At 33.7% G+C, this 27,838-nt stretch overlaps 1 protein-coding gene across 2 annotated transcripts in view; it reads left to right on the plus strand.

Annotated features, from left to right (window-relative positions):
• Positions 1-27,838, plus strand: part of EPC2 (enhancer of polycomb homolog 2) — a 133,711-nt gene that overhangs the window by 80,156 nt on the left and 25,717 nt on the right. For both annotated transcript variants that reach the window (XM_079132472.1, XM_079132471.1), the window contains exons 3-4: positions 10,655-10,800; positions 21,212-21,418. In XM_079132472.1, coding sequence (XP_078988598.1) covers positions 10,655-10,800; positions 21,212-21,418 — 353 coding nt within the window. The remainder of the gene's footprint in view (positions 1-10,654; positions 10,801-21,211; positions 21,419-27,838) is intronic.

Raw genomic sequence — 27,838 nt, forward strand, 5'->3', positions numbered from 1 at the left:
TAAAAACCATGATTTCTGTGTATCCCTTTTATTAGGAGCATTAATGCTAAAAAAATAAAATTATATCATACTTTACTTTTTCACTTCCACAGAATTTGAGTATACTCCCGTTTGCTAATGGAGTAGTTTTGAGTAATAACGGCATCCTACCATTATTGAATGCTTTTTACTTAATGCTGGGCTCTATGATAGGCACAAATTATTTCATTTAATCCTTATAAGAATCTTATGAGATAGGTACATTTTATTGGCCTTGCTTTATAGCTATTAATATCCTACCCATTGCTCTAGTCCTCTCAAGAATGTTATATAAAGGAAATCTGTAGTTTGTAACCTTTGGTTTTTTTTTTTTTTTTTTTACTTGGCATACTTCCCTTGAGAACAGCCAAATTTTTGTGTTGTATGTATCTGCACATATTTTATACTCAGTATAATTCCATGTGCTCCAGTTTGTTTAACCCTTCACCACTGAAGGACATTTCAGTCATTTCTAAAATGGGGCAATTATGAGTAAGTTGATAGGAACTTTGTGTGCATGTTTTTATGTGAACATGTTTTCATAACTATGAATTTGTATAAATATGTCTTTATCTGTTCCTATTGATGAACATTTAGTTTTTCCCCCCTGCTGTTTTGCTTTCACGAGTAATGATGTAATGATTGACCTTGTACATGTCACCTTCTCCAAGTCTCCATTTATGAAAGCTCTCTAGGATATAGGCTTAAAAGTGAAATTTCTGGGTCTTACAGAAAATGCACATTTAATTTTACTCCAGATATTATAGAATTACTATCCAAACCAGTCGGTTATACCAGTTTATATTTTTACCAGTTGTATATGAGAATTTACTTATTTTTTTACCAGTACTTGTAATTATCAAACTTCTTTTTTGTCAGTTTGATGAAGTGGTATTGATTTAAAAATAGTCCTTTCACCAATTATAGGTGAGGTTTAACATCTTTTTATATCAATTGCTCTTCAAATTTTTTGGTCCACTTTTCTCTAAGACATTTTCTTACTGTATTTTAAGGAATTCTTTATTCTCGAAATATTTTTAGACTTCCATTATGGAAATTTTTTAACATATTGAAAAGTAGAAAGAATATAGTAATGAACTGCTATGTACTTATCACTCAGCTGGCCAGTAGTGGTCCTTTATACTCATATCTTCTCTACTCCCCAATGATTTGATAGCCATTCTAACATTATTTCACCTAGGACTATTGAAACATAATCACAATACTATTCTCTAATTGTATTGCTTTTAACATGTAATGACATTATTAAAATAATTTTATTATACTACCTCTTAAGAGAAAAACAGTATTTTCTTAATATCACTGAGTCAGTGTACACATTTTTCAACTGTTGTAAGTTATGATCAGTCTTTGTTTGAATTGTGATCTAGAAAATTGGGCATCTAAAAAAATTATAATTTTTCTGAACTAGGATACAGGACACTTCCATGTGTGGTAATTGGTTAGTCTCTTCAGGCTTTTAATCAGGAACTGAACATTTATCCCAACTTTTCTATAAATGATATCTTGGCATCTATAAAGAGTTAAGAAGGGCAAAAATTCCTTTACATGGAAGTATTACAATGAAAGCAGATCAAGAAAGAATGATAGAATGTTACTATTTTGCAACTTCTAGATGAATTAATGGAGCAAGGTAATAGCCATTAATGGTTGTGGACATCATATAAGGAGAAACAACCAAAAATTAATGTGTTTCCTGATGGAAATTTGTTTCTTAGGAACCCCCAAAAGGTGTTAAGAGTGTTTCTTTTGTTTTAGAATTATGATGGTATGGAGTATGGATTTATATATATTATGTTTCATTTGATTACATTGATTATCCTCATCTATACTCATAGTCACCTGTTTCTGGGTTAGTAGGAACCTATTCAGGTGAGCTCCTAAGTCTTTTCAATATGACTCTGGCATCCCGAAATGCAAGAAAAGTAGAAAGTGCCAGGCTCACCTTGCTTCTTTCCTAGTTTAGATTTAAAAACACTCATTTCTGCAGGATGGTCTTATTCTGTAGTGGGAAATTGTATTTGGAGACTGCAAGGTATGTTCATTGCTGCTGGGTTGGCCATTTTCTCTAAGGTGGTTTTGGTGTTTTTTGTTATTGTTGTTTTTAACAGAACTCACCTGGGAAATACACATTTTAAAAGAATTTAAGATAAAATGCATCATGTGTTTATGCTACTATTTCTTACTCTTGAGAGTACACAGTTGGGCTGAATGTATTGCCCAGTGGCAGTGTTTGCCCAGCATGCCCTAGACCTAGACCCTGGATTCAGTCATCATCACTGTATAAAGAAAATGAAACTATAGGTTTTATTTCCATCTTATATATCAGTTCTAAAGAACATCCACAAAATCCCCATGTTTTATTCTTCACACCACTAGAGTCTCAGAATAATAATGCCAATACTTGAACTAAATAATATAATCACTGAAAACACAGTTTCAGAGTTTTTTGTTTGTTGTTTTTTTTTTTTGGGGGGTTTTTTTTTTTTTTTTTTTTATCTTAAAGATACTTTATCTTAAAGAGCCTGGTTTACTTGCCCACTTAATTTTTTAATTTTAGGGATTTTCCTCAAGATTTTATTTTATCATGTAAAATATCTGTGTGGTTCTAAAAGTAAAATCTATAAAACAGGTATAGTCAAATGCAATGTTAGTTTAAAAACCCTCCCCTTCCATTCTATTCCTCCCTCCTATAATTAACTTTTTCTTAAAATTTTATAGTATGAGATATTAATCTTATATTCAATGATTGATATATAGACCAGTGGATGTTAAAAAAAAGTTAAAAATACAACCAAACAAATTTGATGTATCATAAATAATAATCAAGAGGCATTACAGATCAATGGAGAAAGGATATGTTTGGCGAATAGTGCTAGGACAGTTGATTTTTCCATGTGGAAAAATATACAAAGGAATATAAAGCAAAACTGACGACTTTCCAGAAGAAAATGTATAGGGATACCTTTATGACTTGACGATAAGGAAAGAATTCTTAAGGCAAAGAACAGAAACTATAAAGACAAGGACAGATAAGATGTCTGTATAGCAAAAGACATCATAAACAAAAATCGCAGACTAGAAGAAGATATAAATGAATGTAGTCCTGGGCAAGGGCGAGTGGAGGGAAAACAGCATGGACTTCACAATCTAGCAGACTTAGGTTCAATTTCTGAGTGATTTGGTGCAAACTAATTAAAACACTTCTAAAGTCTTGATGTCAGTGTATACAAAACAAAGGTACAGATGCTTTTCAGGGTTTGTGAGGAGTAGAGAAAACTTATGTAAAAGTATACATCTAGAAATAAAAGAGTTGCATCAATGGTAAACTTCATTATGAATAATTGTAATTTAACAACTGAATTAAGGTTGTATTAAGCTACTTAAAACTAACTGGAGGTAGGGTTATAAACATAGCCCAAGAGTAAGTTCTGCCTTAGAACCTTAAAATACATTTTTAAGCTTGAAACATGGTTATTTTTCAAAGAGTGAAGTATTTTAAATAGGTGTTTTTGGTCACAAGGTTGTGAACCACTCAAATAATTAAAGCAGAAAACAAGGTAAAATTATTGTAAGGATTCTTAAAGTCTGTGACTGAAACTAGAATTAACATCTTACTGCTTCACAGCAGCGATCTTCCATGGCCCATGGAAGATCTTTGTTCTTCTCATTAACTATCATATTGTCACTGTGGGTTTTTTTTAGAGTGTACTTTTAAATTTACATTTGATTTTCTTATCAAAGCAATACATATATCATTAGACTTAATTTTTAAAAAACATTTTTTCTACAAAGCCAGTCTTCCATCTTTGGTGCAACTACCTTTTTCTTTAGATGCTTATCTTCAAAATTCTAAATAATGGTTTTATATTTCTATCTTTTTAGACTACGTTTTAAAATATAATCTTTTGATTTCATTCCATTTAAGGCAAGAATTTAGTTCTTTCACTTCTCTCTTTTTTTTTTATAGCACACTTTCCCCAATTTTTGGCTATAGTTTATGATTGAACCATAATTCAAAGTTTACAATATTGTCATTATTCACATATTAATAGCTGAGAGATAATTAAGACTAATTATATTTCCTTTCTTGTGTAAGTTGTATTCTCAAAGGAGATAGGTTTCTTATCTTTGTGTCTGCTTTTTCTATGTGCCTTTCCTTAAATTTGTCCCAAACTCTTCAACAGAAGTATAACTCATGTTTCAAACAATGAGATAGTCTCTTAGTTTTATTTCTTCTGTGGACATTTTTTTCTGGAGCCATTTATTCATTTTGCTGCTTTATTTTAGACAGGATGCTCTGGGGCTTGCTGTATTGTTATCATCCATCATCTTGGGAATTTCCTTGGTGGCGTCCATTAGTTTTCCATTCTTGGATTCCATGCTTTCTCCCTTTAAGATTTACTTCATTCTAATGGCGTAATCTTCCTGTGGCATCCTAAGAAAGGGTACTTAGAAGGTGATTTTTTTTTTTTTTTTTTTTTTTTTTTTTTTTGAGACCTTACATCTCTGAAATTACTTTTATTCTAGCCTCATACTTAACTAGGTGAAAAGTTTTAGGCTAAAAACAGGTATCCTTCAGAATTTTGAGCATTGTTTCAATTGTTTTTTGTTTTTGTTTTGAGATGGAACTTCTGTGTTCCTGAGACTGGTCCTGAACTTTTGGCCTTAAGTGACCTCCTAGCCTCAGCCTCTGAAAGTAGCTGGTACTACAGGATGTGCCACAGCACCCAGCCCAGTATTTTTTTGTTCCCTATTTCTTTTATATAGTATCCTGTTCTTGTTCTTTCAGGATATATTTTTTCTTTTTGCATCTTCTGTTTTTCCTGTGAAATCCTTGATGTTTTCTCTCTTTTCTTAAATATCTGAATTACTTGACTGTCCATCACTTATCTGATGGTTCACCCCCTCTGCTCCCAGATCAGTTCACTTACCTGTAGAGGAATGGGCTTCCATCCTATTCTTGGGTGGCTGGCAGTGTTTCTGATTTTATAGCTGAGTTGGGGCATGTACATAGAAGAGTGGGATGGACTGGTGGGGTATTTCATGATTCAACATGAGAACTTTGACTTACTCTTCTTTGGTATGGAGTCATAATCTTGTATTTAGTATAGTAGTGCTCCACCATTGACAGGCTTTCTTGAGCAGCCTTGTAGATTAATCTTCAGACTAACAAATGAGAGGAAAAGTAGTTACGTAGCTACACTGAAGGAGGGGAAGGTCCAATTATATAAAGATTTTCAACTATTCTTTCTATTTTCAAAAGTACCCTAATCTTCTTTCAGAGAGTAACTTCAGCCTGGTCCCAGATAGGAAAGGGGGAGGTTTTCTGCTTTAATAATCTATGTTTCCCTCTCTCCCAGCTATTTTATATTTTAGTGTTCTTTTACCTGCTAATTTATATACTTTATAATTTTGAAAATTAGGTTGATAATTTTTTATCTCATTCTCATTACTTCTGAATATGCCATTTGGAAAAGAAAAATCCCTTTTCTTTTGTTTGAATGGAATTTTGAGATAAGTGTGTCATCTGTCTGACTTATTTAACAGAAAACATTTCTATGTTCACATTTCTATTAAAGAAAGTGTGACCCAGGTCTGCTGTTTGAAGATGAGTTGCTCATCTGTTGTACAGTTAGTTCCCTGTGGCATAGTATCTGACATGACTGAGGAGGGTCCTGGGTGAGGCAGACACACAAGAGTTCTGAATTCACAAAATTAAGTTAGGGAAGTCAATGTGGGTTTTATTGTTATTATAAAGCCTTGAATTTAATGCACTTTTTTTTTGGGGGGGGGGCAGGTAACAGTGGATTGAATTCAGGGACACTCGACCATTGAGCCAAACCCCTACCTTATTTTGTATTTTATTTAGGGACAGGGTTCTCTGAGTTGCTTAGGGCCTCACTGAGTATTGAGGCTGGCTTTGAACTCCGGATCCTCCTGCCTCAGCCTTCCAAGCTACTGGGATTTCAGGCTTTCGCCACCTTGCCCAGCAATTTAAAGCACTTTTGATTGGCTTAATGTTTGGTGTGTAAGAGAGTACTTATATTACATATGCTATTGCTTCCAAAGAAAAGAGGGTGAGTAAATAAACTCTGGATGTGGACTATATATTGTCTAAAGGTCATGTAATGAAGACCAAAGTAGGAAAAAATAATAGAATATTCTGGAGTCAAAAAGGAAGTATAATCACTTGTAAAATACTGAGTGTGGTCTGCCGTACTACCCATAGTTGGTTACTGACATCAGAACATACCTCCCACCTCAAACCTCCATCCTCACCAACTCCCTCCACCCCCTCTCTGCGGGGAAGACTGACTGGAAATGCAGCCTCTGTGAAGGACAAAAGAACATTCATCCAGAAGGAAGTGAGCTGATAAGGTCCTCCTTTCAAGTTCACCAATCAGGAAAGAATGAAGGAGTACAGAGAAACTTAAAGTATCCTTCTATACTGAAGACTTGAGTTGAAAAGTAAAGAATAAGTGCTTTCTCTTAACATACTGTATGTAAAGGCATAATACTAGGTAGTAATAGTAATTCATATTCTTAATAATATTATGAAGTCATGGACAATAACTAGCTTATCATTATGTTTTTCATTGTATTGCACATTACTCATTTTGTACTATGTTTAGTAAGCGTTGTTTAATCTGAAAACGTCTTGCCATATTTTGGCTCTGGGAAGTTTTCTTGTTATTTCTTTTTCTGTATTCTCTCTTTTCATTCCATTAAACAGCTCTGCTTATTACATATTTGCATGTGAATATAGCCAAGTACTAAAGGACTTAAAAAGACACTTTTAACTAGAAGTAATATTTGTTTTACCAGCTAATTTTAGACTAACAGTGTATTCTCTAAGCTACTACCAGTCATCTTGTGGATGCTTTACATATTCTAATACCAGGTTATATCCACTGCCTTACTTACACAGAAGTTGTTGACCTCCTGCTGGAGAGCACACAAACTTTCCTGACAGCTATTGCAGGGAACTTTTTGATCTGCTTTCCTTCCCACTTCTTTTTTCCTTCATAGTGATTATGCATACCCTAAATACCCTCATGTTTCTTAATTGTTTATTGCTTAGTTAATGTTACCATAGGAAGTCTTCTGTATATACACAGTATACACAGACACATGCTGGTATTAACCTTGTTCATGTATTAATTCTGTCAGTATACATCAAGAAATTTCTAATCTTCCATCTGCCTCCCCTCCACCCACTTTTTTTTTTTTTTTTTTTTTTGGTAAGGGAGTGTTTTGATTGGTTGGTTGACCAGTGAAACTAACCCTCTATTTTTAAGATTTGTTTTTTTATCAGGAAAAAGTTTTCTGGGTTTCATAAATGAGGTGGCACTAAACTTACAGAAAACATGCTGCTTGTAGTTTAAAAGAATCTCTTATATTTAAGAAATGCTATTTTTAAATCATCAGCTTTTAGTACTCACTTTTTTCTCCTTAAGTATAGTGGAGAGGGTATGCAAATATGACTAAAGTAATTATTGCTTTTAAAGAATTTCTTGTTGTCTGGTAGAGAAGATATTCAGTATAATCTGAGGTAGGAAAAAAAAAAAAAGAGGTATAAATGAAACACCAATGCTTGGTTTTTAAGCTATGGAATGCCTAAATCTATAATGATCTTTGTGTAGTTTTTTAATAAAAAGATATGCTAGTACTAGAATACTTACAGGGCTAGTGCAAATCTTTGCCCTGGTTCTGATTTAACACATTGTCAGATCTCCTATCAATTCTCACTATTAATTTTTCTAAACTATTTCCCAGCTTTTCTTGTCCCTTCCCTTGCCTCACAAGCTGGGGTGCTGGCTTTTATAAGAATAGAATAAGAAGATAGAGCAGATAGGAGGTGGAGGAACAAGAGGTGAGTAAGATTAGGTAGGTGTTGTAAAAGATGATCATGCAAAAATTGTATATATAGCCTTGCCCTTGAACATTTGAAAATTTCCGTTTACCTTAGAAATTAATATGTTGGGTTAACTCTGCTCAGTACTTTCTAAAATTTTTCTCTAAAACGTCTTCCAGTTTTACCAACTACCTGATTTTATTAACTTGTTGTTTGTCTATGGACTAAAGGCAGATCATTGAACCTTTATTGTGTGTTTACAAATACAACATCCCTTTGTGGAAGGAAGAGTGAATTTTAGTAATATGTTTAGATTAGAGGATCTACATCATTTATCACAGAGTTTGACATGAATTGGATTGACTTTTTAAAAATGTACTTTTGAATCATTGATAATCATGTAGTAAAAAGATAAGAAAAGTACATTTTGTTTTCAGGAATATTTGAAAATCATACTTAAAAAATAATCTGTCATTAGTTTACCAGTAACTGTAATTTCTCTGATTTAGAAACTTCATTTTGTACTGTAATACCAGTTAAATATAGTAACATTTAACATTTGTAGAATATGAGATAAAATACTACCTGCTACACAGGGAGGTTATGACAGTTTAATTAGTATGCATAAAGCATGTTGAACATAGTAAGTACAATATAATTAATAAGTATTAGCTAACTTTTATTTTTCTTATTATATAGTGGTGAATTTTTTTTAAACAAATGAACCTAGAATTCAGATTTATGAGATGTCACTGATTATAAAGCAGATGCCTTTAAATATTTGAGTTCCTCAATATTGACCATAATAATAGGCTGGTTTTACTAAAATTTTATAAATATATGCACTATTTCACTTTCTCTGTTGAGAATTACCATTAAGAACATCATGCTAAATCTGAGAAGGCCAGGACATTTCACATGATATAAATGTCAAATATTCACCTACACCTTGATATGCAGGCAACCTATTGGTGATTGGTATCTATCTCTATTGCCCTGCTTTAAATCTTATGTAATTTCAGTACATAATTTGTGGCACTTTAATTTTTCCCCTTTTACATTTGAATAATTAGTGCACATACATGCTTAAATGTCAAAGAATACAAAAAGAAACAGAAAATTTATTTTCCTCTACCATCCTTTAACTCCTATGCTCAGTGTCCCCTTACCCAGAAGTAGAGAACTCTTACTGGTTTCTTTTGTATCTTTTCAAAAATATTTTGTGCATTTACAAACACTGGCACATGTGTCCATTCTTATCCTCTCTAAAACAGTACATGGTATACACTATTCTATACCTTAGTTTTTTTTCACCTGATGGTTATAAAGTCAGCTTTATTTCATCTCCTTGTACATGGATCACTCATTATTTTCTCAGGGTTTCAGTCTGTACTTCAGTATATATGTACTGTCATTGATCTAATCCTGCAAAAAATTGCTTGTTTTCTAGTTTTTGCTTATTCCATTATCACGATTAATGCCCTGTTTGTTCCTAAGTTTATAGGATAAATTCCTAGAATTAGAATTGCCAAGTCCAAGAGGATGTATTTTTAATTGAACTAAATATCAGTTTATAATTTCCTGCTCACATTCCAAAACAGCATATTATCAAGGGTTAGTTCTTAGTCTTGTCTGATGAAAGATGTCTCCTTATTGTTTTTGCATCTGTTTAATTATGAAAAAGGTTAAGGTGTTTTTCATGTTTAAAAGTCATTGGTACTTAGTCTCCACTAAAAATCTTTTGCCTATTTTTGTTAAGTTTTTGGGGTTTTTTCTTAGTAATTTGTAAGAAATCTTTAAGAAAATCAACCCTCTTATGTGTTACTTTTTTTTCAGTTTGTTCTTTGACCTTAGATTTTATTTATTAAATCTTGTATGTAGAAGTTTTTAATTTTATAGTAACTTCAATCATTTCTTCTCAGTTCTATGGTTTCTGAATTTGTACCTGTTCATACATTTTCCCCCCATTTCCTTGTAGTATTTTTACATATTTTATTTTTTGCTATAAAATCATGTTGACTGTGTTGTTTATTGATATTAGAAGTGGGGCAGGAATTCAGCTTAATTTTTCTTAATAACTAGTCTGCCTATACCAACACCTTGGGTTTTTTGGATTTTTTGTTGTTGTTGTTTTGTTTTGTTTTTTGTTTTCTTTGACGGTACTAGGGATTGAACCCAGGATTGCTCTTCCACTGAACTACATCCTCAGTCCTTAATTTTTTTATTTTGAGACAGGGTCTCACTAAATTGCCCAGTCTGGCCTCGAACTTCTGATCCTCCTGCCTCAGCATCCTACTCAGCCTTCTATGTCATTGGGACTACCACCATACCCAGCATCTTTTCTTTCTTCCTCTTTTTAAAATAATACTTTGCCTTTTATCTTCAGTAGTTCAAAACATTAGCTATGTATGCAAGTTTATTTCTAGATTCTTAATTTTGTTTCATAGCTTCTCATTATGCTACCAAAACTACCGTTATCTTTTTTGTAATTGCTATTATAAATTTTCTCATGTGATCATTTTTTAAATAATTAATTTCTTAATGTTTTTATTCTTAAATATTTAATTATATGTAAAACAAACTTATGTTTTTCTCCCACTGTGCAGTTAGCCTCTGAAACTAATTTTTAGATATCTGCTCATGAACTCTTTGGTCAGTGCATATAAATTTAGAAGTAGTCTATGGTCAAATGTGATAAAATGCCATATAATTTAATTATTTCTCCTGAGTTTGAAGAATTCTTCTTTTCTTTTCTAGCTTTTAATCTAGACAACGAGCAACCAGATTATGATATGGATTCAGAAGATGAGACCTTATTAAATAGACTTAACAGAAAGATGGAAATTAAGCCTTTGCAATTTGAAATTATGATTGACAGACTTGAAAAAGCCAGTTCTAATCAGGTATTGTACTATGTAAAAATATCTTTCCTTCATATATTTCAGTTAGCATCTGTATTTTACATTTTATTTAGACCTAAGTGTTTTAAATTTCATCGTCTCTTGAATCTCTTTTCTGAACATCCTAGAATTTTTATTTACAGTATTCCTTGAACAAAATATTTAAGCATAATTTTCTTGAATAGGAGCATGAAGAGTAGTGTTGTAACTTTTCTCAATATGGATAAAAATTATTCTGTTACAATGTTATAGTATCTTCTTGATCAAAATAAGACTATTTTTGATGCTTCAGTAACTGAATTTGCTTGGTTGGGTCTCTAAGGCAAGCATCTTATATCAAATCTTGTTTACTTAGATTTATATTAGGATATTCATTAAGGTATTACCTTAAATGGATTTTAGTTTTAATTACTTATATATTAAGTATTTAAATTAGGAAAAATTATTCACAAATAAGAAAATTTTTATTACTGAGATGTTCCATTTATGGTATAGGGAAATTAAAGTGATATTGTCTTTCTGGAAAACAACCAAGCATATATCAGGAACCTTAAAATGTTTACACCCTTTGGTTTAGTAATGCCATCTCTGGGAATCATTCTCAAGTATAATCAGAGGGCTGAGGATATAGCTCAGTGGTGAGCACTTGCCTGCCATGAGGACCTGCGTTCAGTTCCTAGCACTGCAAAAAAAGAAAAAGATGTGACACATTTTTGAATAAGAAGTTCAGAATAAATTTTAAGTTGACTCTAGGATAAAATATATGATGCAGCCATTAAAAAATGATGATTTTGAAAGGTGAATAAAGCTGTAGGGAATGGTCCATAATATAATACTGTTATTTCAAAAACAGGATATAATTTGTTTATGTGGAAAACACTGAGGTTTGTTTAAAGCATTTATATTTATACATTTAAGAAAAAAAGAGGGGTCGGGGATTTAGCTCAGTGGCAGAGTGCTTGCCTTGCATGCACAAGGTCCTAAGTTCGGTTCTCAGCCCTGGGGGGAAAAAAAGTCTAAGAAAAAAAGAGCAAGAAAGTACAATAAAATGTCAACTGTGGTTATTTTAGGTGCTGAAAATTTTGGTGATTTTTATGTTTATTCTGTTTTTTCCAAATTTACTATGATAAACATGTATTGATATTGTAATTAGATTTTTTAAATAAACGTTTTAAAAATAATCTTTGGTTTATCTGTGTAATCTTTTGGTGTACCTGTGTGGTATATTGGTATGCTAATTGTTATTCATATGTTAAGTTATGAATACAACAAACTTGCAAATAAGCTTTTTACAACAGACTATTAGAACTTTTCATAAGTTTAGTTATCAAATTCTCCTTGTCCTACAACTTAAGTTCTTTAAATCCCTAAGGAGTTACCAACCCTTCAGAAGCATTTCCCAAACACATCCATTGGAAAATTACTTGGCTGCATATTTATCCTTTCTGCCAGGCTTCTCCTGGATCCTGGTTTTGATGGAAAGTAATATGCATTGTACTCTTCAAAGAAATACACTTTGAAAACTAAGTTCGTAAAATTCAATTGATTTTCAGGATGTTCTAACTTGTTTGTTTTTAATTGGGAACTTTTTAAAATTTTCAAATTGATACTTATTTTAAGTAGTGGTCATGATTTTCCTGGGATTTGGTCACTGCCATCAAATGATAGTTTCTGCTTGTTCTAGATGGGAGGAGTTTTCTTAGCAGGTTAGGCTACAGCAGTCTTTTGGTATTTCTATATTTGCTAAAAAATTACTCATGATTACTCAGAACTAATTCATGATGACTTAAGATTGTATCATCAAAAGCCTTCAAATCTCTGTTTTATAATTTGCTTTCATAGTGCCTAGGTGAACAAGACAAGTAATGGCATTGAATAAGAAGGTAACAAAAGACCTGCCTGTAGAGCTTATTATTATCTAAGTTGGGGAAGGATAAACAAAAATGTAAACAATACAGTTAACTGTATATATAATCAGCACCATTTTATTTTAGTTTTCTTTGTGCAAGTACAAGTTTCTAGGTCTTGAATCAAACATCTGGGTAGGTGCAAAGCATGAAGCATTTGTTTAAGGCAAGGAGAAATAAAGGTGAATGTTTTGTCAGAGGAACAAGGTGTAATAATCCTTTTATTAGAACCAAGGATTAAAGACACCAATGGGCTGTCTGTCTTCATTCTATATTCCTGCTGTATGAATTCATGGATCACATTTTTTCCTTTTTGTGGGGCTGTCCTAGTACCAGATCTCAGGGCAAGGAATCAAGTTTATGGTTAAACTAACATTTATTAGGTTGCTAGACAAAGAAAGCATCAAAGACAGACTGAGGCAAACCTTCTACCTCCATCATTCTGAGAGACTAATTGAATTAAGTCCTTATCAAAAACTCCTGTGGCCAGATTTTGTGATTCTGTGCCAAATTCAGTCCCCATCTAAATATTTTACTTGTGAGATTTCTCCCTCCCTCCCCCCTTCCTTCTTTCCTTCATTCCTTCTTTCTTTTTCTTTCTTTCATTCTGTCATTTGCAGTGCTTGTAAGCATACTAAGCCAAATGCTCTGCTGGGTCCACCTTTATCTTGAAACTGCACCTTTGTTTTGGGTTTGCCTCTGTTTTTGTTTTTGTTTGTTCTTTTTATGATTTAGTCCCTTCTAGTTTTCTTATTTCTTTCCTTTTTTTTTTTTTTTTTTTTAAGACAGGAAAAGCACTGGATGGTTATTTTTATAATTTAAATTTGAATGGTTATCTTATTTATCATGACCATACTTTCTCACTTGCTGGCTCCTTTTCATTTAACTCCTTTAAACATTAAAGCTTGAAATTTTGTTCTGATTGTTTTTATCATGAGTTTTGGGGTAAATCACCTCTGAGGATTTTTGTGGCTAGAATAACCCATATACCCTTGTCCTTGACTTCTTTCTCAAGCTCTGGGATTTTTCTCCACTTGGGTGGTCCACAGTCCTTTCAAGTTCAACCTTTCCAAAACTGAATTTACTGTCTTATCCTAGATGGTCCTATATTTCTTAGCTCTCCAATGACTCCCCAAACTCCTAATCATCTTTAGGAGTCTTTTTACCCCTTTCCTTCCCAGTCCCTAAATTTAAATAATTATCAGATTCTTTTTAATATTATCTTTAAAAAAAAAATCATCTTTCAGTCATGATAACTCATTGCAATGCCTGACCTTAAACTGAATCAGAGGTAAATGGTGCATAGGTAATGTTTGAGTCAGTTTGATAAAATTGGCAAATGGATGGTAGATAAAAATAGATAAAATTATCAATGTTAAATTTACAAAAGTTGATTACTATGATTAAAAATGAATGTCTCTATCCTTAAGTACATACTTCATTATTTAAAGAAATGTATCAGAAAAAATACTGTGTTTATGGAGAATGAGTACATGAAAGAAGGAGCAAGCTTGCACACACACTAGTAGTAAAGCAAATGGATATAAAAGCTATCAGTGAGTGGGAGTAATGGAGCACCTCTGTATTCTCAGTAACTCAGGAGGCTGAGGCAGGAGGATCACAAGATTGAGGCCAGCCTGGGCAATTTAGCAAAACCCTGTGGGGCTATGAATGTAGTTCAGTGGTAGTACACCCCTGGGTTCAATCCCAGTACTGAGGAAAAAAACAAAAGAGAAATCTAACAAAGCTAAATGAGCCTGGGTCAAAAGAGTGAGTATACAGGTGTACCTTGAAGTGTTATTGCAGACTTGCTATGTATTTGAAATAATTTATAAATAAGAGGGTTACTTTTTTAAAACCACAAGCCCCTTTAAATGTCATTCTCTCATAAAATTTCTTCTTAAAACACTGTCCAAGCACTGGATGTTTTTAAAGGGTTTCTTTCTAAAACCCTTGATATTTTAATTTATAAATCCTTGCTATCACCTTTCTAAACTATGGAAAGCCCTATTTTTCAGACATTTTCTACTGCCCTCTACTTATTACACATTTCCTTAGAAAGACTTAGTCTTTAAACTCCCTACCTTCCATCCCTGCTGCCCAAAACAGAATGCTGCTTCTAATAGACCATCAGCCATGAGTTCCATTGTTTCCTTCCCTTCTACCTTCATACCACCTTTCTCCTTTTATAGAGGCATAATCCTAACCATTTTCCAACTCTTCTTTGTGTACCTGTATGTTCCTTGAATGTTTCACTTTTAATTTTCTCTTCTCTCATTTCATCAGTCTTTGTCTCTACCCAGAAATGTGCTCAAGGATCTCTATTTCCAAGAGAACCTTTCACTTAATCTCATTTCTCTCAGATGAGCCATACTTGGTGCTTCCTTTGTCCTCCTTTTATTTACATCACAAGCCATTTCAGTTTACTGAATTGCACTCTTTAAGGATACTGGAGACCTCCTAATTGTCATTCAGGAGCCTGTTTTCAACCTGTATTCTAATTATGATCCTGTCGTTGATCACCATATTTTCCTGATTCTTTTCTTTCTTTATCTCTTCCACTATTGCCCCTCTCTATCTTATATGTTATTATTGCCTTTGGTATCTGACTTCAGTTTTTATTCTTTTATCATAAGCTACCAATAATTTGTTACTGGTTCCTGAGATTTGTCTCTTCCTCCTAAACTCCATACTGTTTCTTATGGAAACTTTCAGCCTTAGCAGGTATTTCAAATTCACATTCCCATACCCTCCTGCCCCTCCCTCAGGTTTACTTTCTCTTTCTTAATGGCATCATCATCTTCTGTACAGTTGACCAACCTTGCACTTTAATGATTGACTTTTTCATGATGATCCATATAGAAATAAAACTAAAACCAGTTTTTTGTTCCAAAATAACATTTTTGTTGTCAGTCCTTTTCCTCCATTTTTATTATCTCTTAACCTGGACCATTGCTATTCTGCCACCAGCTATTCTATTAAAAGATTTTTAAAAAAACAAAAAAATCTTTAATTGTTTCCACTATCTATAAAGTCCATATTTCACCTGACTCCAAGCACACTGAACTTCTCACTGATAATTAATGTACCATGCTCTTTTATTGTTCCCTCTGCCTAGAAAGCCAGGTCCTACTTTTCTTTTTCCTACATGGGAATTAAACTCAGGGGCACTTTACCACTTAGTCTCATTCCCAGCCTTTTAAAATTCATGTATTTTGAGAGAGGGTCTTGCTACGTTGCCAAGACTGGCCTCAGCTTTGCAATCCTCTTGCCTCAATCTCCTGAGTAGCTGAGAATTAAGGATGTGTGCCATTGCACTCAGCTCAGAGCCTACATTTTTAATATGTGGTCTTAGTAAACAAGGAATTTACATCTCACGATGATCATTTTACTAATTATTTACAGTCATTTGACAAGCTCCATCTTGGCAGCCTGAAAGAGGAATTTCATTCTACCTTCTATGCTACTTCTTAGAGTAAGCCAAGTTCTTTATTTTAGGGCCTGTGGCTTATAGCATTGGTGTCAGATTCATGACTGGAAGTAGAAGGGAAGCTGGAGTTACAGATGGATTTTTCCTAGAAAGACTGACTCCTGAAGCATGCTGAGTAGTTAGTTTCTTTCAGAAAAAAAAAGATATGTTAATCTTTTTTTTTTTTTTTTTAACTATTGAGTTAAATACTCCTTTACAGGCTAAGAGTTCAGTCTGCATTTGGAGAATTCTCCAGTTGATGAATCTTGGTGCAAGGCAGAGCCTGCTCTCCAGCCCATAAGAACTGAAAATGCAGGAGCTAGGCACAGTGATCCATGCCTGTAATCCCAGATCCTAGGAGGGTGAGGCAGGAGGATCCTTGAGTTCAAGGCTAGCCCAGGCAATTTAGTGAGACTTGGTTTCAAAAAAAGAAAGAAAGAAAACAACAAAACAAGGTGAAAGTGTTAATTGCTCTTTCCTGGCCCTTTGTGCATCCAGGGCACTATTGCCTTGTCTTGATTAAAGGTACTATTACATGACCTAGGCTTTGCCAGTTAAAATCACTGAATTTGAATTGAGAGCCTCTATTACAAAAAGCAAGGACAATGGAGAAGTCTCTGGTAGGGTTAAGATGGCAGCAAGAGTGGCATTACCAAGGCAGCAGTAGCAGCTGTCTTAGTAAATCCCCATACTGTTGGTGCAAAAGCAGCAATGGATTTCACCATTGAATCAGCCCCATGGTTTTGATTTTAGGTACTGCAGATTCTAAACCTGATTTTGCAACACTTTCAAAGATGTTGAAATATTTAGTATCTTATTAATAGATTCCTTACTCTTAATTAAAAATAGAAACTGTGGCTAATATGTTTCCAACTTTCATTGTACCTTTAAAAGAGTAAAAAATATCCAAAATGCAATATAATAATCAGTCAGGTTTTTTTTTTTTTTAAATCATACAGCACCTTAAATGTTTACTTGAAATTGCATTATTAATTATGCTCGCTGAGTCAGACCCTAAGCAGATATACCCAGTGTGGCAGTTAAGAGAATATGGTTTTTGTGTACTGTAGGACTATGCATACTTTTTTATATGGGAGAATCTCTCTCTTGTGGTGTATATATATGTGTGTGTGTTTTAGTTTGGAATAACAGTGTCTTTAAAGAGATGTGTTCTTTACTACAATTTTTAAGTATTTATATTTTGCGGGTATATTTTTGGAGGGGGGACCCCAGAGGGATACTTAACCACTGAAGCACATCCCCAGCCCTTTTTGTATTTTATTTTGAGACAGGGTCTTAATGAGTTGTTCAGAACCTCCCTAAGTTCCTGAGGCTGGCTTTGAACTTGTGATCCTCCTGCCTCAGCTTTTAGAGCTGCTGGGATTACAGGTGTGCACCACCATGCTCAGCAAATATTTATATTTTTAAAATGATATTTGGTCTAGACCTTCTGAAGCATTCACAATGAATCCTGCCACTTAATACAGTTTTCAAACCTACATATAAAATTTCTGAATGTGTGTACATGTTAACATAATTGTGCTATGTAAAGTTAATGAAGTCTAGTCTGATTTGAAAAATAATTTGAATTTCATATTTATATTTTCCATTTCAACTTGCTTAAATGTTATTGCCTTATCCAGACTTGTTTTAAATTTTGTATTAAAATATCAGAGGTTCATTCCTGTGACTGTAGAAATTGGTGAAAGCAAGTCAGCAGTCTGTCGATAATGTAGTTAGAAAAAAGTTTTCTCCTAAATGGAAGACTAATAGAACTCTTGGAAATTTCTTATATCTTAGAAAATTATTCATAGAATTGGAGAAACTTTATCCTAACCATCTTATCATTATGATTTTATTATTCCATGATCTCTCTTCCATGGGTTGGCAATATTAAGAATCAGAAAAATATAGTGGAACCTTTGAAGGAAAAAAATGAATTAATAAACAGATCCTTCTAAAGTAGTTATCTCACACTTGGTGATAAGTGAAATAGTAATGAATTTTAATGGTTTAGTGTTACTTCTCTATGAAAAAGAAAAGGTTTTTTGTTGTTTTGGTGGTTTTTTTGGTTTGTTTTTGTTTTTTGGTACTAGGGATTTAACCCAGAGGCACTTTACCACTGAACCCTTTTTATTTTTTATTTTAATCAATTTATTTATTTTTGGTAGTGGGGATTGAACTCATGGGCACTCAACCACTGAGCCCCAGCCCCAGCCCTGTTTTATATTTTATTTAGAGACAGGGTCTCACTGAGTTGTTTAGCACCTTGCTTTTGCTGAGACTGGCTTTGAACTCTCAATCTTCTGGTCTCTGCCTCCAGAGCCACTAGGATTATAGGCATGCTCCACCGCACCCGCCTTTATTATTTTTTTTATTTTGAGACAGGGTCTCACTAAGTTGCTGAGACTGGTCATGAATTTGTGATCCTCCTGTCTCAGTCTCCTGAATTGCTGGGAGTATGGGCGTGCACCACCACGCCTGGCAGGAAAAGGATTATTTTATTTAATTGTGGCTTTTATCTTAGAATTTAAACAGGTGTTTCCCTTTTTTGATTTGGGCATATGTACCTTTAAAAATAGGGCATGATTTACGTTCAAGTTCTTTCCCAAAGACAAGAGGACTTCATAAATCTACCAAATTTTTGTTGTTATAGTTAAACACCTTTTCCATTTGCTGGAACTTTGGTAAAGGTCCTTTCTTCTTGAGTATTCAAAATGTATAAAAATATATATTTTTCATTGAATGCTGATGTTTTCTCCTTAGATGATAATTTTGTGGCTCTGTATAAATGTCACTTGATAAGTAAGGAATATTTCCAGTATTACTTTGTAGAGTCACATCACAACTTCACTTTGTCAATTTTGAACTGTAGTCATTTACTACTCTTGGAGAACATAATAGGAAAAGTGACTATTGAACCCTTTTTTAATATAATGTAAATCCTTATTTAGAAACTTGCCCTTGGTAGTACTATTTAGGCCATTGCATAAATAATAAGCCATCAGATTTGAAAGAAAGAAAATGGTAAAAAGGCATATGGCAGAGAGGCAGTCATTTTCCAACACCAAAAACAAATGCATGCACTCCTAGTTGTTCTCTTTCCCTCTCCCCTTTGCTTATTGCACTAATACTCAGTTCTGAAGTTCTTATGTTGTTGTCTTATTTTATAAACTAAAAAACAATTTTCGCCTGTGATTTATTAATTTGTGTATTAAAAATGTATTTATTGAAATTACTAGGCCAAGGGTTATATCTGTTAGCAAACTAAATGGTCCTTGTCTTCATGGAGTTAGTTAGCAGTTTAGAATGAAAAGCCCAAATGGTAAATTAGTTTTATCACCCTATTTCTAAGCCCTCCTAAATAATCAACACAGACTACTTTAGAAATAGTAAATTCACTACAGACCCTTTTGCAAGTTAGATGGTTTCCACTGCTTTCTAGTGGTTAAACTGCATGTTAAGTGACAAATTTTTTATATAATTTTTAATAGGGTTCTGATTTTGTGGATTTTTTGATCATGTGACATAATAATGTGATTGCTTTATCTGCAAATAGTTCTTACCCACTCATAGTAATGCTGTCATCATGATAGAGGTGCAGTGATACTAGCTGGTTGCCTTAGAATTGCTAAAGACAAATTTTATAGATTGTTTAAAACCAGATTTTCCCATAGAGTAGAAAGTTACTGTACAACAGCATAAAACCATCAGTTTACTGAGAAAATATGGTTAACACTAGACAGAAACAGTAGGATGTTTAACTGCAAACTATGTCTTAAATTCTTACTAGTTGTGAAGTAAAGAGGGTACTTAACAAGAAGGCAAAAAGACATTGCCAGCTGGATTAAGGACCACCAGAGAAGGAAAACTGAGCAGGTGTTTTAATCCTGACATGCTACGCAGGAACATAGGAAGTAGTGGCAGTTCGGTAATACTGTTACATAAGAAGCTCACTACTGTTCTCTGATTGGTGGCAAGATTTTATCAGAAGCATCATGACCAAACAGCTGAAGCACATGCAGCATATCTTAGCGTTGTTTCCCTTGGCCTCCAGAGCACAGGACAGCTGCCAGTGATACTGTGATGCTGTCAGCAGGAGGTAGAATTGTATTAGATCCAGAATGCTCAACTCTGGACTAGTGGCTTGCCTACCTAGTATGCATGAGACCTTCAGTTCAATCCTCAGGGCTACAAAGAAATTCTACAAAAAGCTCAATTCTGATTCTACTCCTGCCCTTGTAGACATGAAGGGTGTTTATCACAGTTTCAGAGAACTTAAACAGTAGAAGGGCATCCATTTAAAGGTCATGTTTGGAAATATTGGTTCTTTTGGTTTGGTAAGAGTCCTTACTCTTCCTTCCTATTCATGTTTTAGACTCTGACCCACCACTTTAAAGTCCAAGTTCCTCGGCCTCTCAGATATAAAACAAGGGATTCTCTACTTAACCAGCTTGAATGACAGAATTGCTTTTATATGTAATTGGTTCAAGAAATACAGAATTGCATAATGTTGAAACTTACAGAAGTGTGCTGTTTTTCCTTTTTTCAGTTCCAAAATAGGCATATATCATATGTATAGTAATATCATATGTGTTGTTTTGGCATCAGGTAAAAAGAAACCTTCTGTATCTTCCGTTTGCTATTGAAAATCAAATAGAAGCTAGTAGACTTGAAAACTAGTAGACCTTAAAATATGTAGAATCATAGATTATCAAAATTTTGAAAGACCCCAGATGTCTTCTAGACCAAGACTTCCTGAGGCATAAGATCTATTATAGTCTTTCCAACTGTTACTTACACATTTTTCTTAAATTGTGCAACTACTACCTCTCACGACAAAATAATTCATTTTAGATAAATCTCCTATAACTGTTGAGACCTTTGTTAGATTAAATTGAATCATGTCGTTACCTGCCATCATAGTATCTGGTCATAATTGTTAAACTGGATCACACATTTTTCCAATAGCTTTAGTTCAATTTTGATTTCTTTTTTCAAACGTTGTATTCAATGATATCTTATATTTTTCATTTAGCTTGTAACACTTCAAGAAGCAAAACTGCTGCTAAACGAAGATGATTATCTTATTAAAGCTGTATATGACTACTGGGTGAGAAAACGTAAAAACTGCAGGGGGCCATCCCTCATTCCTCAAATAAAACAAGAGAAAAGAGATGGCTCTACCAACAATGACCCTTATGTTGCCTTTCGGAGAAGAACAGAGAAAATGCAAACTCGAAAGGTAATGTGCAAATTATATTTGATTGACTGTAGATCAATAATAATTTAAGACCAATAGTTTTTTTCTAATTTGAATAACTGAGTAATTTGAACATGAGAGCTAATGATGTTGATGAACTTTATTTTAGAAATTCTACTCTTTAATCTTGTCTGTTGACCATTTGTTTACAGTGTTTATATTTTATAAATCTGATAGTATTTTAGGCTTATCGTTGAAGTAATTTGAAGAATTTTGTGTCCTTATGTATCTTAGAAATTTTGAGTTGCTTCAATAATTATGTATTTTGTCATTATCTGTTCTGTTTGGGAAGCTGAGAATTTGAAATACTACTTTTCCTTGTTGGTCACTTAAGAGCTTACAGTTCCTTTGAAATGAAATTCTAGTTCTTGCAAGTAAAAAAGACCCTTGGTTCCTCTAGCTACTGTGGGGTCATGGGAAGTAGGGAAATGTTCATTTTCAAGCCAGTCTTGGCAATAGTCTGAAGTAACAGTGGGATCTTTTTCTTCTTTTCTTAGTTGACAGTTGTGTCATGTTTCAAATTGATGAACTTGTCCCATCTAGCTTTCAGAAGCAGTGTGAGCCAAAATTCTAAAGGAAATAGGATCTCACACTATGGACTGAAATGATATAGAAGAAAACATCATTTCAGAGTGGTGTTCACTGCCTTACATTTCATATAATTAACAGTAAATATTACATTCTCTTAACATCCCAAAGAATTAAGAACATGTAAATGTAAAACAATGAAGAATTATAATTGGAGGCAGGGCATGTTCAGTAGATTCTTGTTACTCCTAACATTGAAAGCTTGTCTTTGTCAGCTGTTAACCTAACAGCTGTGAAGCATAACAGCTGCCAGAGATGGTATATTTAGGAGAAATTATACTACTGGTTAATTACCACAACTTTCATAACTCTTTCTTATGGGTGTGATTTTCTTAAACATAACAGAATGAATTTCCCAAGCATAGATGACATTTGCTAACCCAGGCCATTTCCAATTTGGCATTCTAGTTCTAGTAAGGGAATCTAGGATATTTATGAAGATGTTACACTTTGCTTAGAAAAGAATAAAATGTGTTATGTTTGTAAATATAGTAAAACTATATAAAACTATACAAATGTGGACTTTTGGATGCAAGGAGGGAAAGATTTATCTGAGCTACCAGTTGCTTTTTAAAAGCAGTATAATTGATTTAGATGCATTGTAAACATGAGCTGTTAGCAGTGTCTTGAAGAAAATGTACTGTTGGATTTTGTTTAGTGAGAGAGGATGAAATACTGTAAATTAGCAATATTTATTGGCATTTAAATAGTATTTTGAATGTTAAAATATGGTTTGTTCTTTCTAATCAGAAATTACTAGTAGCTGTTTCTTATGCATTGTGTGATCACAAATTTCTACTGACTCTAAATCCTACCCTTTCTCATTTTCTTGTTTTTTTGTTTTTCATTTTCATATTCCTCTGCAGAGTGATACAGTTTCTTTTTAGTGCTCTTTGCTTTTTATATCTGCTTTCACTTTTAGGACCAAAGACTATTCCTTGTCCTACAGTATTACTAGTTGGAAATATTTATGTGTTTCAAAATTAAAAAGTGGGGAAAGCACTTAACAAATAATGCATATGCTCTTCCTGCTCAGAAAATGGGCAGGCATTGGAGTATGCAGTGAATGAATACTGCTAACCAAGGATCCAATTTTATTTTATTTCATAAACTTTAAAGCACTCATATAGATTTAATTTGGGAGTACATAGGCATTTTTAATGAGATATTAAGGTACCACAGTGTCTTAAGGCACTGATAAGTCCTGAATCAGCATATATATTTAATATGTTTTAACTACATAGCTGTAACTTTTAGTGTCTGCCTTCTCTCCTCCCTCTCTGGCCCAGAAGAAGAAGATAAACAGTTAGGAAGAAACTCCAGTGCAGTGGTTCTTACTTGTGGCCACATAACAATCACCTGTGAAGCATCCCTTGTGGTTAATTCTGAAGTACAGTAGTTTGAGAATCGCTTCTCTGGAGATTGTACACTAGGTACAGAACTGTTAACTGGCATAGAAAGAAAAGAGTTGACTCAAAGCAGAGACAGTTGTGAGAAGAGGTTAAAGGTTCAAATACAGAGAAAAGGGCCATTTTAAGAGAATAGAAAAGATATCATTATGAATTCATGATTTTTAATATTGGTAAAACTAGAAACAGATACATGATTGGATACACATACATATATTAGTACATTTATTTCCTAGCTCTGTTCACTGAGAGACTGAAACCCAGTAGAAAAATGGGTGTACCTAGCATGTAGGATTTAATTTTTAATATTGTTCTCCCTTGAAAGGAACTAGGCTCCTTAGAAAAATGGTTGATCCCATATCTGGTACTGGGAAAATAAAAAGATAAGCCTGAAAGAAACATGATGCTATACCAGAAAATCAAAATGTGATTGAAGAATTCTGGAACCTCATCAGAAGGACACAGGAACCAGATTGAAGAGGGACTGTACTGATCAGAGCTGAGAAAGTTTGAGCATCAAAATAATGAGTAACAGATTGTAATACTTAGACTAAGTAAACCCTGAGTCTTTACAGATATACTGTAACAGGTATAGCAGCTATACTTATTGCTATAAAGGACAATACTGGGACTATTAACAAAATATGAATAAAGTCTAGAAATTAGGATTTTATCAGTTAATTTTCAGATTTTGATAATCATGCTGTGTTACATATGAGTATATCTTTGTTTTTAGAAAAGACATATGAATGGGGGCATTATATGTTCAACTTTCCTTGAAAATTTCAAATGCACCGTTAATTATATGTTTGTGTTTATATATGTTCATGTTTACACGTATGCATTTAAAGAGAGATAAATGTAAAACATTAACTTGGAGAATCTGAAGATATATGGGAATTATTTGTTGTTTTTGTAAGTCTGAAATTATTTCAAAATAAAAGTTGCTTTGTTTTTAAGGAGTAGAAAGGACAGGACTGGGAAAAAGAAAGGTAGGAAGCGTAGGCCTAAAGACAACAGGAAATGAGTAAGCCTAGAGTCCTAAGAACACTTGTTGAAGAGGAGGGCAGTCTTTAAAGGTTCTGATGCACTTTTGAATGTTACTGAGTTGCTGGTGGCATGTAGCCTCACACTGTTATTCATCTTCTGATTTTGTATGTTTGTCATTCTTACTAGACCATAAACTTTTTGAGGGTATCGGGCATTTGCCATACCCTGCACAGAGTAGGCACTTTAATATTTGCTGTTGAAGCATACCCCCTTCATGCTCAAAACACTAGGAAAAATAGGGATAGTAAGAATATTCCTCAATTTTGTAAAAGCTATCTATGCTAAGCTCACGACCAACATCTTTCTAAATGGAGAAAAACTGAAAGCATTCCCCCTAAAAACTGGAACAAGGCAGGGATGCCCTCTTTCACCACTTCTATTCAACATTGTCCTTGAAACTCTAGCCAGAGAAATTAGACAAACTAAAAAAATTAAAGGGATATGAATAGGAAAAGAAGAACTTAAACTATCCCTATTTGCTGATGACATGATTCTTTATTTAGAGGAACCAGGAAATTCCACCAGAAAACTTTTAGAACTTATAGAGTAAAGTAGCAGGATACAAAATCAATGCTCATAAACCTAATGCATTTTTATTCATAAGTGATGAATCCTCTCAAAGAGAAATTAGGAAAACTACCCCATTCACAATAGCCTCAAAAAATAAAATAAAATACTTGGGAATCAATCTAACAAAAGAGGTGAAAGACCTCTACAATGAGAACTACAGAACACTAAAGAAAGAAATTAAAGAAAACCTTAGAAGATGGAAAGATCTCCCATGTTCTTGGATAGGCAGAATTAATATTGTCAAAATGGCCATACTATCAAAAGTGCTGTACAAATTCAGTGCAATTCCAATTAAAATCCCAATGACGTATCTCATAGAAGTAGAGCAAGCAATTATGAAATTCATTTGGAAGAGTAAGGGACCGAGAATAGCTAAAGCAATCCTTAACAGGAAGAGTGAAGCAGGCGGTATTGCAATACCAGAACTTCAGCTATACTACAGATCAATAGTAACAAAAACGGCATGGTATTGGCACCAAAACAGACAGGTAGTTCAGTGGTATGGAATAGAGGACACAGAGACAAACCCACATAAATACAGTCATCTCATACTAGACAAAGGTTCAAAAAACATACAATGGAGAAAAGATAGCTTCTTCAACAAATGGTGCTGGGAAAACTGCCTAATTCATTCATATGCAGCAGAATGAAACTAAACCCCTATCTCTCACTCTGCACAAAACTCAACTCAAATGGATCTAGAGCCTCGGAATCAGACCAGAGACTCTGCACCTTATAGAAGAAAAAGTAGGTCCAAATCTTCATTGTTTCAGCTTAGAATCAGACTTCTTTAACATGACTCCCAAAAGCACAAGAAATAAAACCAGGAATCAATAATTGTATAGATTCAAACTAAAAAGCTTTTTCTCAGCAAAGGAAACTGTCAACAATGTGAAGGGAGATCCTACAGAGTGGGAGAAAATCTTTGCCATACACACCTTAGATAGAGCACTAATCTCCAGACTCTGTTAAGAACTCAAAAAACTTTACACTAAGAATACAAATAACCCAATCAATAAACAAGCTAAAGAAAGGAGCGGACACTTCACAGAAGAAGATCTACAAGCAGTCAACAGATATATGAAAAAATGTTCAACATCTTTGTTAATAAGAGAAATGCAAATCAAAACTACACTAAGATTCCATCTCACTCCAATTAGAATGGCAATTATCAAGAATACAAGCAACAATAGGTGTCGGTGAGAATGTGGGGAAAGAGGCACACATGTACATTGCTGGTGGGATTGCAAATTAGTGCAGCCACTCTGGAAAGCAGTGTGGAGATTCCTTAGAAAACTTGAAATGGAACCATCATTTGACCCAACTATCCCATTCCTTGGTCTATACCCAAAGGACTTAAAATCAGCATACTACAGTGATGCAGCCACATCAATGTTCATAGCTGCTCATTTCACTATAGCCAGATTGTGGAACCAACCTAGATGTCCTTCAATTGACGAATGGATAAAGAAACTGTGGTGTATTACTCAGCCATAAAAAAAAAATAAAATTATGACATTTGTAGGTAAATGGATAGTTGGAGAATATCATGCTAAGTGAGATAAGCCAATCCCAAAATACCAAAGGCCAAATGATCTCTCTGATTAGCAAATGATGATATATAATGGGGGGTGGAAGGGAGGCAAGAATGGAGGAAGGGTGGATTGTATAGAGGAAAAAGAGGGATGAGAGTAGATGGGGGAAAGGAAATAGAATGAGACAAACATTACCCCATGTACATGTATGATTACACAAATGGTGGGACTCTATTTCATGTACAATCAGAAACAGTCGTACCCCATTTGTCTACAGTGAATCAAAATAATTAAATAATATTTGCTGTTGATAATGTTAATTTTAATTTTTTAATCGGAATATATTATTGACCTAGTTTAGATTATTTTCCGTACATGATAATTATTTTTTAAATGCAAGAAACTATACAAAAGAAAAAGTAAAACGAGTTTTTCTCAATTCTTATTTTTTTCATTTATAATCCCATTTCGAAACTTCTGGCGATCTTTAGGTTCTTTCTAATGTCATTCATATTAAATTACTAACTCAATGATAAAATGATTGCATAAGTACAGTTCTGTCTGGACACATAGATTGAAGGGGGGTAGTGATCTGTTTTTAACAGTTGCATGCCCGATATGAAGTAAATACTCTGTGAATGTTTGATTTAACAAAATAGTTTACATTAATAGTAACTTGATATGCAAATGGATGGTGCTAATTACAACTGAGCCTTCTCTAGTTATTAAACAAGGCTCTCATTTTGTAATTATTTGAAGTTAACACGTTTGATGTTAACAATAATTAACAATATTCTATAGTCAGAATTTTTGCTGTCTCTTTTTCTATAAATGTGTTACTGTGTTGAAACATGATAATTCCCTTTCTTGAGATGCATAATATCCTCTGTACTTTGAGTTCTCTGTATTTCTAAAGTGAAACTTTGTTGAGAATTGCTCATGTTTACATTGTAGTATAGTGAACCTTCCAGCCCACCTTACAGAGTTGGGTAGATAGTCGTTTTACCTATTTTTAGGTATCCTGATCTTGGCAGAACTATTTCTCTCATTGGAAAATACCTTGCTACAATATGAAGAATTTGTATTTTTGGATAAAACTCACTTTTGTCTCAGGTGGATGATTTTTGAATTTTTTTTTTACATAGGATTTATTGCTTCTATGGCGTTCTATATTTTCAATGACTCGCAGCATTTTTCCCCTAAATATTTATTACCTGATAAAAATTGCTTATATTTTCAGAGTTAAATAG

The sequence above is a fragment of the Sciurus vulgaris genome (genome assembly GCF_902686455.1).
Source record: "Sciurus vulgaris genome assembly, chromosome: 3".
NCBI lineage: Eukaryota > Metazoa > Chordata > Mammalia > Rodentia > Sciuridae > Sciurus > Sciurus vulgaris.